Consider the following 17,549-nt stretch of genomic DNA (forward strand, 5'->3'; position numbering starts at 1 on the left):
CTTAGCCGCTGGGATAGGGAGTCGGAGCCCCGCGTAGGGCTGCCAACAAAATTACGAGACTCGCCGTTATAAAAAAGCTCTTCTCTCTAAAATCATGGCTTTCTAAATGTTTGCCTAATATTTTTTTTGAAATGACGTTGAAATGGACAGGGAGTTGGAAGGATGTTAAGAGATTTAAGTGTCTTTTTAGTGCCTACGCTTCTCCTATCTTAATATAATACATACGGTAGCTAAAGTATGAGGTGTTTTTATTTTAGTATTATTGAGTTTGCATTTACACTAAGACTATTTCCCTGAGGCACCTGCCTTGAGATAAATAGTAATATTCTAAAATGTGTTAATGTAATTACAGTCTGCGTCTATGGGCTACGTTTTAGAGGTAAGTGAATGCGATTGGGAAAAAAAAAACCACAAAAGCATGTAAAGTTTGTAACATTTTGAAACGCATTTCTCCTAAATTTTTCTTTTTATTTGTTTTAGCAGTTCTGTAGTTCAGGCTTCAGAGGATTTTTAATGCAATAAAATAAAAACCTTTAAAGATGACATTTCTTAAGCCACTTCACCTTACGAATGATTTTAGGTAGGCAAGTTATAAACCCTGAAAATAGAACTTTAATGGAAAGGGTGATGTTTGGTTAGATTGCATCGGGTCAAGTGAAAAACACTGAAATATGGTATCTTAGGTGAAAACTTACAAAGATACCTCTTTTCTGGGCTTGTCTCTGGGGATTTTCGTAGTAATCATATTGAAAGCAAAATGCGATTATACCAGTCAACTTACTTTAAAAACCATAACACTATTTTTCTCAGAAAAAGATGAACGCTGGCCCTTTAAAGCTCATAGTGATAACGGGAACATCGGCTGAAGTTTTTGTAGTCAAAAGATGCTTATCAGGAAAGTGAAATAATTGTGTGGGACCAAGTAACCTAATGGATAAACTAGATATTGCTTGTGCTTTTTAGCACCTCGTCTGAATTGTGAATTCTGCCCGTGAACCTAAATAAATAATTTTGACAGCCTCTCCTTAATCACTGATGGAGGTTTCCAAAAGAAAAACTGTCACATACATTTTAGCGCAACTTGACACAAAGGGAAGGTCACTCCTAAGACCTTAATTGCATCTTATGCTCAGAGAGGGTCATGAAACTGTGTGATATCTATTTTGTCTTTCAACACCGTATTTGTTACTTTGGTAAAATAAATCATTCCATAAAAGTAGTACACATTAATACCATGCCATTTAAATATATTTACAGATGCACATTAAAAATACCGGTTATGAAAGCTCTATGTATCATATATACTACTTAGACTTCCAGATATTAAGAACTATCCAAAAAACCCAAGTGGTTTTGTTTCATTCCCAGTCTCTACAATATGAAGCACTGTGTTTAAAAATACATAGCTTTTCATCTGTTGTAAATGATAAAAGTTTCAATATAAGGTGGATATGGTAGCATCCCAAACTATACTTTTTTTTTTTAAGCACTGGTTCTACCTAAAAGTAAAACCTCCCATACCTTGTATAATATTTGTGTAAAGTTTTCATTTTAATAATTCATTTTGGAAAGAGCGATTGAACTGCTACAGAGCTAACATAGGTGAATCATTAAAATAGCATTTTTACAGTAGTGGCTTAACACAAAGTATGTTTTTCTGCACTAGTTTAATAGGGGTGATGTTGAACAGATTTCCCAAACCTACAGCAGTTTTGTGTATACTATTTAACTTTGCTTAAAAATAATTTAACTTGTACCAAACTGCTGGAAACCAGATGTGTGCCAGTATAAAATGCCCACATACAAATGGGTACCATAATAGCCGAATTGATTTACCACTATATCTCAAGCTAAACTGATGTAACATGTCAAAAGTACTTAGGTAAGACAGGTTTCAAATCACAGCGTAGGCAATAAAAGTCTTTTGCTGAAAATTGTACTGTTCACATACCGCTATTCTTTTAAAAATAATAATTTGGTTCTAAAAATAAATTGCATGATTTATATCACAGATTTTTAAGATAACATTGTTCAAGGTTTGGGAATTCTTTGTTGTAATTTCTTTTAAGAAATTAGAAAGTGAGAACTTTGATGATGCAATGGCCTCAAGTTGTGCCCGGGGAGGTTTAGATTGGACAAGAGGAAAACTTCCTTTACTGAAAGAGTGGTTAAACATTGGAACAGGCTGCCCAGGGCAGTGGTTGAGTCCCCATCCCTGGAGGTATTTAAAAGACGGGTAGATGAGGCGCTTAGGGACATGGTTTAGTGGGCGTGGGGGTGTTGGGTTGACGGTTGGACTCGATGATCTTGGAGGTCTCTTCCAACCTTAATGATTCTATGACTCTATGTTTCAAGAACAGAATCTAGGATTTTAAGAATAATGCCAAAAAATGGACTTGCCTTAAGTATGAGAGTGAACCAATTACTGGAATCATTACCATAACTTTTGCATGTTATTTCTGAAAGTGTTGATATGGTGATCGGGTTCACAGAACTCTGGTTTCTCTCTCTCCTTTTCCTGTGAAATACTCCCTCGCTGTGGCCCTTTCTTCACTGTCCCTGGTTTAGCCATCTCATTATCTTCTTGAGCAAAGACTGGATGCTGCTGTTATGCCGTTGTCAAATCCCATATAGGCCGTAGCAGTAGTATGAAAAGTAATTAGATGAGGTTAAAGATTTGATCCTTCAATTATTTTTATGATGTTCAGTGATTATTTTTTTTATGTAAAAACTTTAATTTTTTTATATAAGTAAAAATACATATACACATTAAGTTGAAAATGTTGTGGCAAAGACAACACCCATACACAAAGGTAAAATTACAGAGATTAAGTATTTGTGTATATTTCCCTGTTTTGTGGCACTGGTTCTTGGCAAGAACCTGCATTATGGGAAAAACAGAATGAACACAGACTTATCAACCTACCTGCTGTGATAACAGCTGGGTTTGCTTACGAAAACAAACTGTAAGAATTACATTGGCTCAAAATACTTTTTGTGAATAACTTGTGATGTTAACAGAATATTCTTGAACTGAAATCCGTAATGAATCACAGTCCCAAGTTAAATGTATCCCAAGTTGAAATATCACACCTGACAACTGGTAAGGAAAGGGAGAATATGCACAAAGAAAAGTAATTAAAACCGGTCACACTCTCGAGCTCAACAGAGAGCACTTCTTTCTGTTGGAGAAAAAGGAGATCTGCCCTGGCCTGTTGGATCCCCACACGGGAGATCTGCAAGGGCAGTTCACCGATGAGTATGTACTCAAAGGAAAAGGGTGTAGACAGTGAACGATGTAGGCATGGGAAGAATCTCTTTGGAGAGAAATAAGACTTCTTTTCAGAAGTGAACTTTCTGCATCAAAGCTACGGTCATCAGTTGCTAGTTGTATTCTTTGGGCATTACTTTCACGTGCTGTTACAGAAGGTTTGCATTCTAATTATTTTCCTAATTTTTGGTCTGACATGCAGACCACTTCATGCCATTTTATCCAAACATAATTGCTTGTGGCAGAAGGGGTAAAATGAGGTTTCGTGAAGTATTTTTCGATTCTTTTGTTGAAGAGGATTTATTTTGGCTTGGTGAGCTAGTGCTGGATTTGGAAATGCCATGTTGCATTGCAGACTTGGGTACTGGTCTACTTGGAGACATTGTGTGGCTAATTTCCCCTGCCAGTGTTTTATTTTCCTCATCTATAATTTAACAAAAGTGAGATTTACTTACATTATGAAAAGCCTTGAAATCTATTAATGAAAAGCACTTCAAAAAAACTTTGAAACTTTGAAAAAACTTTTATAAATGAAAAAGTTGGGCCTGTTTCTTATGATCTGGACCTGTATGTTCCTATTTCTCACTAAAAATAATGTTGGCTCACTAATTTATTAACCATTCAGACCATATAATAATTTCAGTCTCTGTTGTGATTATTGTCATCCAATAATTAATTTCTCCAGCTTTCTTCTCTTCAGCTCCTTTTAAGGATTTTCCTCTTTATCTGAATGGGCAGCGAAGTAGCTTCAATAAACTAAAATATTTATCTGGCCTCAATTAGCAATCAAGGCATGTTTTTCAGATGAATAAGAGCAATTAGTGGTTAACAACATTGTTGACAGACGTCACATACTGAAATATGAAACAGCATTAGCTTAGATTACATTAGGGGGTACTTGTCAAGTACTGAGAATTTATTGTATTATCCTACATATAATGTGATGAAATATTGATGAAAAAATGTCACATTTCATGTCAATGGAGCTATTGTTTTGCAAAGATAAGCTATGGGTATGTTCACCATTGGATAGACTTCTGGAGACTTAAGAATGCTGTTGATTAAATCAGTGCTTTTATGAGAATAAATGCAATTTCACAAATTGCTATCGGATAAAAGGGTGAGATAAGTCTATACTTGTTACATTCTGGAATTAAAGCAAGGCACTGTTTGTTAATACAGAATTCAATCTCTTAATGTCTTTCTTACTGAATTCACAAACTGTACTTTATTGGGTTTTTTTTCCAGAAAATAATAATGCTGTAGCCGCTAGGTCCAACAATAGGGTAGTTTCACAGTATTATTAATTTTAAAATATGAGTAAGAAGTACGGTTTTGCTTATTTATCGTGACGATAAAGGAGTGTAATATACCCTTTGAGACGCTAGAGGGAGCAAAGGGAAAACAGGGAGAAAAGTTAAAGCCTATTAACTGCTTAATTTTGCTCAGAATGCAAAAACGTGATTTGTTATTGTTGAATTGCAGCTTAACGACATTTTAAGCTTGTAGAAGTAACCTTCTTGTTTTGTCCTTCTCGTACATATTTTTAAAGGCTTTTTCCTTGCTATAATTACTCACTTCACACTTTTGCCTTGCAAGATTATCTGCATAAAATCCGTTTAGTTGATGTTCTTTGTGTTTTTCTGAGAAAATGTGGAATACAATATATTTTTAAGGGAAAAAGGTAAGGGAATTTTTGTAACAATTTTTCCCAATTTTAAAATTCCTCATAATAAGCATCATGACCACACCTTTTCCAGTATTCTTGCTCCTGTAAGACCATATAATGCAGGCAATTATGGCAGCTATATTTGTTCCTAGGAGTTCCTCACTTCTTACTTTTGTGGCATATGAGAATCCAGGAGAAAGAAATTACCTATTCTGTCTTTCTACAGAAGCAGGATAGGAAATATTTGGGTTTCTGGCAGTTATGTATTTAATGTGGCTTTAGGGTATAAAGTGATTTCTTCTTTCTTTTTAAGAAAAGGCTAAAAGTGCTGAGCTATTACAGATATTTTAGAAATACTCATTTAAGTGCTTCTTATATGTTTGTTAAGCAGATACAGGAACTAAAGATATCTCATACTTCTTGATTTCCACTGTGGTTCCATGGCTTTTCTTGAATGCAAGTATTTTAAAGTGAGCTGAAGAGAGCATTACAATTTTAAAAATACGTGTACAGAGCTCGTACAGATTAAATGCAACCATTGAGTGTCCCAGGAATGGAGAATTTTTGAAAGCATTGAGAAAAGGCACATTCAATTTGCAGCATACATAACTAATTGTAGACTCATAAGATTACCAGGGCTGACTGGGTTAGAAAACACGCTGCTAAATCACAGGGTAGTCAGACTCAGACTCTTAATCCATTTGCTTAGAAACAGTTTTTTCATTTAAGAGTGGAGATGAAAGAATTACTGAGCCTTACCTGATTTCTTGATAGGGGCTTTATTCTGCCACCTTTTTTGGAAGTGGAGCAATTCCACTAACACCAAGAAAGCCAGCTAGGTCCAAGCACTCCACTAAATCACAAATTCAGAGGTATGCATACAAACATATGTGAAACGATGAAAAATGGCATCTGTTTGAGATTTATGTTTAGGAAGAGATACAGAGGCCGAAGTAACAAATCTGGTGCATAAAATGAATAAAATAGAATGTTCTGAAGAACAAAATCAAGGTACATTTTTATGGTAATTTAAAAAAAAAAAGTACTAGGTATGTTTACTCTTCAGGTGTGTATTTAAATCAAGAAAAAAGGGATGAAATACTTTGTCATCTCAAACTTTTCATTTGTACTATGAAATACAATTATGTGATTTAGTACTTTTTTTCTTTTTTAATAAAGTAAAATGTTTATTGTGCTGTGTTTTAAGAGATAAATGAGATCTGAAAACATCCAAAGTTCGTTTGGAAATGAGAAATCATTTCTGTTTTCCAGAGTACTTTCCAGATCAGACTCGAGCCACTAGGTGTCTCTAAAATAAAAGTAGTCAAGAAGGCAGCTAAGACTACATAAGAACACATGGAACAGAGATGCAAGGCTGGAAAACATTTCCTTTCATAGGGAACAAACCTGCACTTTTAACTATCAGTTACTGAGTAGAAATGTTTGATTTGGCCTCTGATGAGCTAAGTTTCTTTTGAAACTTGTTCCTCCTTAATTATAATGAGTACAGTTTAATTTTTGTGTGGCAGCAAGCGATTTTACAGAAATCATACTAATTAGCAGAGCTACTAACAATGAAATAAAAACTTTAGAAAATCTTGGTTAACTTAAAATAGATTCTGAAAAGAAAATACGTTTTTGTTTACGAGATTTGTATTTCTTTGTGTTGTTTAAGGTAGCTTTTTCTGATCTGTCTTGCTATACAAAGGGGGCATGCTTTCTGGGGCGTGTGACTTCAGTGGTCCAACTGACTCCATCATTGAAGAGACAGAGGTCACAGTGGGGGCAGAATAGTACCCAAACTTAAGGACCATAATCAGAAGTATGTGATCCTCTTCCCAGTTAGTGTAGTGGTACAATGACTGGTTTGTACATATTCAGTTTCTATTTATGTAGAATAGTAAAAATACTTATCTTTCTTTTCATAGCATTCTTAATGAGAAGATCCCAAAGCGCTGTACAGATGTTAATTCCAACCCTATTTTCGTAAGACAGGTAAGTGATAGTTTCTTCCGTCTTTATGAATTGGAGTCAAGGAAGGAGAGATGTGAAGTGACATGCAAAATTTGTACACAAAACCCTTAAGGTTAATCTGGACTGAATAATCTGTTTTTTCTAAAGCTTAGGACCAAATTAAAAATGATACAGTTTTCTTATTAACTCCAGGTATCCAATTATTCAAAACTTAGACATTTGTAGCACTTATTTATAGTTGAAATACCACTTTTCTGTAATAGAATAAGAAAAAACCTGTGAGATAAGTCTATTTTTAGTCTAATAACCTACTAGCTCCTGTGACTATCACAAATATGACAGGTGGAATATGAATCTATGACAAGTTATTGTATTTTTCTTTGTGTTAAAACTTCAGGATTTTTTTTATTGCTGTGGCTTGACTTCTTGTTATTAATCTCCAAAACTGTAATGAATAGATATTTCAATAAAATTTGTGTCTATGTACTTGGTGGTTAATAACACGTAACATTTTGAAGGAGGGCCCTTCCTTTGTTTCCTGTTGGAAAAGGGTAAACGGAGTGCATTGAACTCATTTATCAAGGTGATTCCTGTGAAGCCCAGAACACGTCACCTATTATCCCTAGCCATAGTTGTGCCTATCTTTTGGAGGCAAGGACAAAACTGATCTAATTTGTAGTTCCTATCTTCAATATTGCTCATAGTTTCTCAGGGTCAGAAATCAGCTGATTGATTTTCTGCTTATCCTGTCACTTTGATGATGTATCTCTTGATAGCATATTTTGTTAGAGAGTTCATTATTTCTATCTTTTTATCACTTACGGAGTCTACTGAAAATTATAGTATACACCTGGGGATGCAGAATCTATATTTCTGAAAGGTAGAAGTGAACTGGCTGGAAAAAATGATTTTTTTTTTCTTGCTTTCCTGGTTGAATTCCTTCTTATTGGTTTCAGCTTTCTGTGTTATGATCACAATAATGATAACATAGCTGTTTATCTTTGAATTTGATCTGAAGAGTGTGTAATTTTTTCCCATAATAGACAAAAATGTTCTTCTCCCACTAGCTCTCATTTTAAGCCAATGATTGACTTTAAGGGGAAGGCAAAAAAAAAAACCAGTTTATGTCCTAGTCTTCTGAGGTGACTGGCATATTTCTTCATGTGCCTAGTGTAAGGAGATACTGATAAATGTTGATCAGCTGAAAATTTCACTCACTATCTTAATTTGCAAAGGAGCAAATTCCCTTTCTTCTCAAGGGGAGAATTTTGGAAGAGGTCAAAAGTTCTTTAAAAATACACATGGGTCAGCATAAAAGTAGCCAAGAAAAGATGGCTTCGTAATGATCACAGATAGAAATGTAGGGGATGCAAGGAAACTGCTCCTACACTCTACATTCGTAATATCAAATGAAATTTGGCTAACTTTTTTTCCCACCAAGCTTATTTTTTAGTATTCTCTTCTGTAACTAAGATATCTTAAAACAGGAATAGGCTGTGTTTTCATTTTCCTGTGAAAGTTGAGAGGTTGAATCCCACATGTTTTTGCAATCAATATTCAAATGTGCCCTGTTCCTTGTTTCCCTTATGCACCATATTATAATAAAAGCTATGAGTTCATGACCATAGTTGTTGCATTACAAGTATCCTGTAGAGGAGGAACTTCCTGAGAAGAACAATATGTGGTTCTAATGCCAAGTAGGTAAATCATCAGACTGAAATCTCCTTGCTTTTGATGAATTAACTGAAAGATGCTGGCAGGCTTCAATTTGCTAATATGTGCTATATAAATTCATAGAAAGAAAGAGAAGTAAAAAAAAAAAAGTAAGCTCACAAATGAGAAGAATCATATCCTCCTTTTATCAGTTGAGAATTTGGATTGAAAAATAATTACATACATCTTTTGGAAGCAGATCACTCGACAGTGTCAGGTATCAGGTGATACATCCTTAATAACAGCATTGTACCTAATTACTCTCTTCTTTTGAATAGAGTAGAGTGAAAGTATGGACAGTTTTGATATAGCTTAGATAAAAATGCAATGTAAACAATTCCTTTTGTTTCTTTGTTTTCAATGTCTTTCTAAATTACTGATTCTGAATATAGATCTGCAATGTTGGGACCTTTTAACTGAAGTCAACTTATAGAACTGAAATGTAATATCAGGCATTAAATAAGAAATGGTAATATGGAAAAGGGAGAACATTGGGGAAGGCGTGACTAAGTAGTAGGGTAATTACTTGAGGTACTGAAATGATGAGTTTGTGAAACATGCATGTTGTACTGCAGCTTCTACTCTTATGCCCTTTAGCCAAACACCATCTTCACAGCTTGTTCCAGCTCAGTGCTTTTCATTACTCTTTTGTAAATATAATAAATGCTTTTTCCAAATGAAAGAGCATTTGCATGTGCCCTCTTCTCAGTCCACAGTGACCTTCTGCCTATGTTCAAGTATTCTCTGCATATTTCCTACCATAAAGTCGTAATGTCTTTCCCAGTTGCATATGTAAGAAACAGTCATGACATCACAGTAAAGTAAATGAACCACAATGGCTGCTGTTGCTGCTGGAACCCAAGGATTCAAGGAGAAAATCAGTGTTCCACATGAAGGGCCCCGATATCTGAGAAGGTGAGTGGAAGAAAGGAAGAGGAGGCAAGTTTGCACAATTTCAGAAGGATACAGAGATGTAGCTGTGTAACTTTGACTCATGCTAGGGCTTACTGTGGACCCTGTTTACTGAACCTTAAGTCAACAGTGATTAGATTGTTGTTCCAAGTAAATATTTTTTCATTTGACCCAAATGCACACGTGGGATCAGATTCTCAACCAGTACGTACCAGACTAGCTCTGTTAACTTCAGTGGAAACCTGGCTCTAAGACTATCAGGCTGCTGTGGGAGACTTGTTCAGAATAAATAGAATTCGTAAGAGAGATAGGCAAATATATTAATCTAAAACACAAGACCAAAAAGTAATATGTTAACAACTTCACATTATGACATAGTAGCATGATCCTAAAACAACATAAGTACTAGACACTTTTTTTTGGGGGGTGGGGAGGAAGGGGAAATCAAGACTACACATATTATGCAGAGTGACTGTAGACTTTCACGAAATCCTGCACTGAATTTTTTTCAATGTCACACTTACTAGATTTTTGACCTTGCGGGCTATCACAGAATCACAAGGAAGGAACCTCTCAAGATCATCTAGTCCAACATCCCTGCTTAAAAACAGGGCTAGCAGGAGCAGCTTTCCCAGGATTGTGTCCAGTCGGGTTTTGAGTATCTCCAAGCATAAAGACTCCACATCCCCTCTGGACAACCTATTTCAGTGTTAAACTACCCTCACAGTAAAAACGAGTTTTCTTATGTTCAGGTGAAACTTTGAGTTTCAATTTGTGCCCATTGCCGCTTTACCTGTTATTAGGCAACAATGAGAAGAGTCAGTCTTGTTTACACCCTCCCATCAGGTATTTATAAACATTGATAAACCCACCCTACCTCCCCAAACTTTCTCTTATCCAGGCTAAACAGTCTCAGCTCTCACCTCTCTTTTGAGGTGTGGCCATCATCCAGAGCCAGTTTCTTGGAACTGCAGACAGCCATTCCTGAACTCAGAAGACACATGCACTCCCCTCTGCTCTGAGGACACTCCCCTACTTGAACGTAAGACCTAAGGCTACAATTATATTATGATGGACATCGAAAAATTTTACAAGTAAAATATTGTATGTCTGTGGAAATATATATACTGTTAACCACAATTAAAAACGAAAAAGATAAACGCCAGTATTAATCTGAACAAGTAGTCAGAAACACCACAGTTTTTGTAATGATTTCAGTGTTGTTGTAAAATATTTTAACATTGCATGAGAATATTTACTATCCAACAAAGTGTTGCAATAGAATTAGAAATTCATGAAGTATATTAAAATTCAGCTTGGCTTTTTGTGCAATATTTATTCACACTTTATTTTAGAAAATTAAGCCTACTTATGCTTAGCTATAGCTAATACAGTAAAATAAGAGTTCTGACTATGTGAATCTGTGTTAAAAAAAAAAAAAAAAGAAAAAATTAAACCTTCTGTATTCCACTTCAGATGCTTTGCAAGTATTAAAATCAAAGTTTAAGAACTCCCAAAGTATGTTCTTAACAAACTCAGTGCAACTATATTTTATTATTGGTGGCAAAGATGGCATTCAGAAATATGTTTAGACTAGAGGCAGCTGCATACAGCAGATAGAAGTTGAGGAAATGAGGGTGAGGAAACTGTTGTAATATTTCTCCTTTCCTCTTGCATCTCAGCGCGTGTATAGAGGGAGAAAGAATTTGTCGTTGGTCTTTCTCTGCTCCATCAATTGGCTGGCTTTCCTCCATGCGAAACATGGGAGGAGCATGCAGGAAAAGTGAAACACACTTGCACTGAGAAAACAGGAGGAAGAGAGTAATTTAGTCTTCAAGCCAAACTAATTTTTTCCCGTTTGTAAAAAAAGCTTAATTTCAGTTTATGTTCTTTTAAAATATTTTTCTACTGGAATGGAACTTCTCTCTGTAAAAGGTAGGTTTTTCTTATTGCACAAGCTCCTTCACCAATGTGACAAATATTTAGTAGGTGGCTATAAAAAGCAACTTCATAGACTGCAGATGCGCATTGTTCATGTAAGTCGATGGGAATATTTCTTGAAGTACTTCCTTCAAGGGAATTCAAGTAAGTGCAGCGTGTAAATTCTGCACTCTTGCAGTGCAGTTGAACTGCTGCAGTGTTTGGACTCTGCTTGTGGCTCAGTGACACTTTGGCGTCTCCTCATTTGGGCTGAAAGTGAAAGCTTTCTCAGTGTGAGACATGATGGAATTATTCAGGCTGTCAGATAAACATTTTGCAAATATGATGCAATTCCATAGAATACTTAGGGATTTTTAGGGATAGATGAAAGCAAGAATAAGGAAAAGGAAGGTAGGTGTGAAGTTAGGCAAGTAGGAAGGGAGTCGGAAAATAATGGTAAGCTTTTGGGAACCTTTGCAGTGTGAAGTTGTGAACTCAACTTTTTGTTTTATTGGCAATTACTAGGTCCTAAGTATAGTAGTGAAATATAGGATATACATAAGTATATTCTTAGAGCAGGTTTAATTTTTGTAGGACTGCAGTGATGTTTCATTCAAATTGAACTGAACTGTCTTACATGTATTGATATGGCAGGAAAATTTAAAGAGTATTTACTTATATTGTTTAAAAGTCTAAATTCAATGAACTTTAGTCGTCAGACACTTGATACAAAATGATGACCAGGTTAGCTTTTCAAAATTATGATGACTATCTGAATCACAATCCTTTTAGCTTCAGGGCATTTTTCATTAATGGAAGTGATACCATAGCGTGGAACTCAAGGCTGTTGAGCAAAGTTGGGATTTGAAATGTTGACCTCTAATTGGTAAGGTGTTTACTGCAGTATGTCTTTTCTAACAGGCAGAGTAAATACAATGTAATAAAGGATTCTTTGTAAGGTGGTAGAAGCTACTTTAGATTATACAAAGTCTGTGAGCCTTCTGTGACTATTACTGAGAATTTCAAACTAGCATTATGAGGTGATGGATAGTATACTACACTCCTTGGTCACCTGGTCTCCATTCTGCCCTTTGTGTTGTATCAATGTATTTACTAAGTTTCTGTAAGCTGCAAAGACTTCCCACGTTTTCTTTCCCAAAGAATTCCGCGTAATCATATTATCTTACCACAGTGGTGCTTATGTTTTTTTTAAGAGTACTTGTTTTCATTTTTGATTGAGGCTTTTTATACCACAGAAATCCCTTTTTTTTTTTTTTCATAAAATTTATTGGCAAGCATTGTTAAGGTATTATCTGAATAAATCAATTTATTTTTTTAATAGTGAAAAAAGGAAGGTTGGATAAAGCAGCTGGTAAGTCTGATTTCCTTTTTAATTTCTGCTTTACTTTTTTATTTCTTGTGCATGCATGTGTGTATCACACTAAAGAATCATTTAAGCCTGGGACTACTTGCATGCATTTCATCAACAGTTCTGTACAAAACAAATGAGGAAAGGATTAAAAAATATATGTATATATTTTAAAGATCAAATTAACAAACAAGATTGTGGCCTCAGACAATCTGTAATTTTCAGTTGTTAATCTTTATTGTCTCTCAAACTATTGGTATTTAAAGGATATTTCCACTAAAAAGAATTTTTACATAATTTGATGACCTAAATGGGTCATCAGTCAGGAGAAACTATTTTTTTACATAGAGAGTGCAGGATTTTAGCTTCACCAGGGCAGGGAGGAGATGGCGTCTGAATTTTCCCAGTGAGGAAATTCAGATGGGAGATGCTGATGGACAGTTATAGAGACCAGGTATAGGCCCTAGGCAATAAACATGAGCAAAATCAAGCTGTCCAGGACTCTTAAGTCTGCTTCCAGGACCAAGATTTAGCCAGAGTGGAAAAGAAAGTCCAAACAGCCAGAGATTTCTCACATGTAGGTAGACTGTAAATTTAAGGCCTTCAAGATCTTTGTAATTACTAGTTCTCAGGAGAAGCTGGTGTACGGCCTAATCAATGCTGCAAAAATTGCCAGTAGATGTCTGGCTAATACATTTTAGCAACCTCTGCAAATCATTTAAAGTTATCTGGATTAAAGAAAGGTAACCCGAACTAGCACAGGTTAAGCTGCTTTCCGGGAACATGATTCTTCTAACTCTCTGTGAAGTAGGTAGTCTTCACAGTAGGCTGTGAAGTATGTGTGTGAAGTATAGACTGAAGAATCATCTTTCTTTCATTGAAAACCTAATGCAATCAGAAAAATGTTCTGCAGGCTTCAGCAAATCTTGTGTTTTGTTGGTATTCAAAATAGGTGATAATTTACAAAAGATGATTATCAAACAGAATTACCTGATAAAAGTTAAGTAACTTTAATTTTCCTTTGAATGCTGTTGAAGACTTGTTAATGCCATAAGTAATGGCAATAAAGTTCGAATGGTGTATTCTCTGATAATTGGCCATGTTTTCTTGGGCAGAAAAATGACGTAGGTGGTGACTGAGAGCAGTATTGAGATACCTGCATGTTTCTCAAAACTCTGGCATTCTCCTGTGGTTAATTTACTACTTTGTGTAGGCTGCCATGAAGCTGCTGTGCTCCGTTTTGGGTTGAAACCTGAAGGTATGAGCAAGGGGATAGCCTGCCCTTTTTCTTTTCACAAAAAGTTGCACTAGGTGGCTCCATTTTTGACAGCCAAAGGGTTGGGAGCTGCAATAATGGCTTTGTGGAAACAAAGCTTCTTATCATTAAGCAAAATTTACAGCTCCTTTCCACTGCCAGGGTATTGTAACACTATTCAGTCTTGACACTGTTACTCTTCAAGGAGGTTACATATTCACAGTTATTTTCTTACTTGACATAACTCATGAAATCTGAAGAAGGTGAATTAGTGGTAAAGTCCTGAACATTTAGATCCAGAGAAGAGCCAAAGTAGTCAAGGAACTACTGGAGGAACAGCTATTTTAAAAGGCAGATGGCAAGGTTCCAGGCAAGACAACGATAATACAGGCAATCTGAAATTGCTTTCGTTTTTGTGCTAGAAAAGGAGCTGGGGAAAGATAGAAGGTGATTAGTTTTGATCACCTGGCATGATGCATAGGAACATGAAATTTTCAAATGGGAAAGAAGTTGTAGAGTTGAATATGAAGATAATAGAACAATGAAACAGACTACCACTAAAAATGTGTCTTAAAAAGTCTCTATCTTGTCGGTTACGGCTTCATTTAAAGGAGATAGGTTTTAATTTTGGGGGAGGTCGGTTGTTGTATTTTTTATTTAAATGTAGATATAAATGTGGGTGCTCAAAATGGCTGGAGTTAAACATTTTAGGCTGCTATTTTTCAGCCAAGTGATTTAATGGAGGGTTCTCTTTGAAAATTTCTCCAACCTTGAGTTGCAAGCCTCCAAACTACAAACAAATTTTGCAACTACAAAACATTTTGCAAATTTTGTTTTGTTTGCCTCAGTTACACAGAATGAGCAATAGGACGGTATGTGAATCATGCATTGTTGACAACATTTCTCACAAATATGTCACCAGACTTCTAAATCTATATTGACTTTGTCAGGTTTTTTCAGTGAAAGAACAAAGACATGTTTGAGAAGACTGGTGCACTGAATTACAGAAAATAAATAGATAACTGATCACTTGATTTTTGTTTATTGAAAAAAAAATAGTTCCCATTACATAACATCCTTTAGTCCTTTTGTCAAATGTTATCATCAGTCCTAATCGATAAGATCTACATATAGGATGTACAGAGCTAACTCTTCTTCACACTTTTTGTTAACTGCAGTGTAATTTGATACAACCTATTCAATAGCCTATGTAGACAGTGACAGCTTCCCTCCAACTCAGACTGGTTGACCAACCAGTGGTAATGCAGCTCAAAAATTACTTCTGTTCTTGGCTACATCTCACATGTATATTTTGGCAGTAGTTCTGTTTTAAAAAAAAAAAAAAAAAAATTCTTAACCATATGTCAATGTTGACCCTCATGTAGGATGCTGGAGGCTAATGAAGGATGTGTTACATGCATGCAAGCTGAGAAGCTTTTCTGAACAGCCACATTCGAGATGATATCATATGCCCTTTGCTGCCTTAGGTTCCTGTGTGAGGCCCTAAAGGGTAGAGCTTTCCCTTAGTTCTTTTGCTTTTTTCTGTCAGTGATATTTTCAAGCACTTTGAAATTTTTTAAATTTTATTCTTTTTGCCGATTAGGTCCAATTTTAAGAATACTTATACTGTACATTTACAAAGACATTTACAAAAATGTTTGAGTTCATTTGGGACTGCATCTGAAACCTATTTTGCTGCTGCAGAACTAGATTCACACACAAAGACAAGACTGAATTACATGTTACAAGTCTGTGGCCTTGCCTTAATTGGACATAAAAGCCCATTAGCCAGTCACCAATATTATCATACCAATTGAAAGGCAAAGAAAATCCTAATTTGCAGAAAGGGAATGTGTAGTGGTTTCACGCAAGATCTGACAGGGAGACAGATAAATAATGTGAGAAGCCATGTCGGAAGTTGATCTTTAAAATACTTGCTTGCGTTTAGGATTATGTTCTCTCCCACCTATAATGGGCAGGGATTTTCCTGTCATAATCTCATTAGAATTAGTAAGAACTTCCTTGTTCACATCCACATATTTGAACCACACCTCTGAATGTTTTCTATGGAGTAAGAGTTAAACCCCTACTACCATGGGGTTGAATGTTTACAGCTTCTAGGAAGAAATAAAGTGGGTTTTAATGTGCTGGTTATTTCTTTTTCAGATGCGTTCAAAACATATGTTGTTTTAAAAGTTCAAAATTTAAAAAGCACTACAATAGACAGAAAAGGAAGTGAACCTTGCTGGGAACAGGACTTCATGTTGTAAGTAACAGGGAATTCTTATCAATTGGTTTTGTTGTATCTTTGCTGTATTTGGATAGTTTAGAGCATTTAATAACATCTGAGACCATGTACAGACCACAAAAGCAAGGAAAAAGCATCCAGCTCAGAGAAAAGGTGCCAGGTTAGTTCTAGGGAACAGAACAAAAGTTAATTTTGCAAGCCATATTGCAGATCAAGGCCAGCAGTCCACAAGGGGAAGAAAATATTTGTCTCCAGTATCTTTAATTTCATGTAATGTTTTAGGAATACAGGAATGAAAAGAAAGAGAACTCAAACTGATCCTCATGCAACTTGATTTTTGTTTTGCTGAATTTCCTTTCTGTATGACTCATGTTTTATGCATTCATTTATCTACTTAGCTGCCAATTTAGGTAGTTTGTTTATTATTGACCCATACTGTTTCTCACTTCTGTCTGCAGATCTCTGTCCGCTTTACTCAACTCTCCACCTTATTACTCAGTCTTTGTTCTCCTCTTTTCTCTAGAGCCTTATATACACCTCACTGGTCAGGAGGGTCCAAACACTTATATTTTATTCCTGAGGTCTGGAGTTGGTTGAAATATTTTTACAGAATTAAACATTTAATTGGCTTTAATTATTTTTATGAAAAATGTCCTTTTTACAATTTCAAGTAATTGTAAAAATCCAAGTATTTTAATATTTTGTCAGAAGAATGAGTTATTTTTAAATAATTTTTCCATACTTTCTAGTTATCAAAACTTAAAAATATCTTTTGACAGGCTCTATGTATGCTGAAACTGACATTTTGATTGAAATAACCCCCCCGAATTTAATTTTATTCTCTATTAAAAGCAGCATTTCTAAAATCTCCATTTTTTTTCTTCACAGATATTTCACATAAATTAATTTTATTTCACAGTGCTCTTAATCTCACTTAAGGGCTTCATCTTAATCACAAATTTTTCCTAAAGTTATTAATTGAATTTGGAAATTTTTTTTTGTGTCATGCAACTGATTTCTTAGGCAACTAGCAGCCTACTAGCTTGCTTTAACTGAAGACTCTGAGTGACTGAAGGACCTGTTACATTAAGCCAACATATATACCTTCTTTACATGCCATTTTATGGATAGATGTAATGACATATCAAAGAAGTCATCAAAAATTCTGACTTCTGACCATATAAAATTAATCTTAATCTGGGGCTAATTCCTCCCCCA

At 35.4% G+C, this 17,549-nt stretch overlaps 1 protein-coding gene across 1 annotated transcript in view; it reads left to right on the forward strand.

Moving 5' to 3' along the window:
• The window catches only part of LOC103916430 (protein unc-13 homolog A-like), a 72,498-nt gene that overhangs the window by 1,393 nt on the left and 53,556 nt on the right, over positions 1-17,549 (forward strand). Inside the window, exon 2 of the mRNA XM_009323410.1 lies at positions 16,250-16,349. Coding sequence (XP_009321685.1) covers positions 16,250-16,349 — 100 coding nt within the window. The remainder of the gene's footprint in view (positions 1-16,249; positions 16,350-17,549) is intronic.

The sequence above is a fragment of the Pygoscelis adeliae genome, unplaced genomic scaffold (assembly GCF_000699105.1).
Source record: "Pygoscelis adeliae isolate BGI_AS28 unplaced genomic scaffold, ASM69910v1 Scaffold545, whole genome shotgun sequence".
Taxonomy (NCBI): Eukaryota; Metazoa; Chordata; class Aves; order Sphenisciformes; family Spheniscidae; genus Pygoscelis; species Pygoscelis adeliae.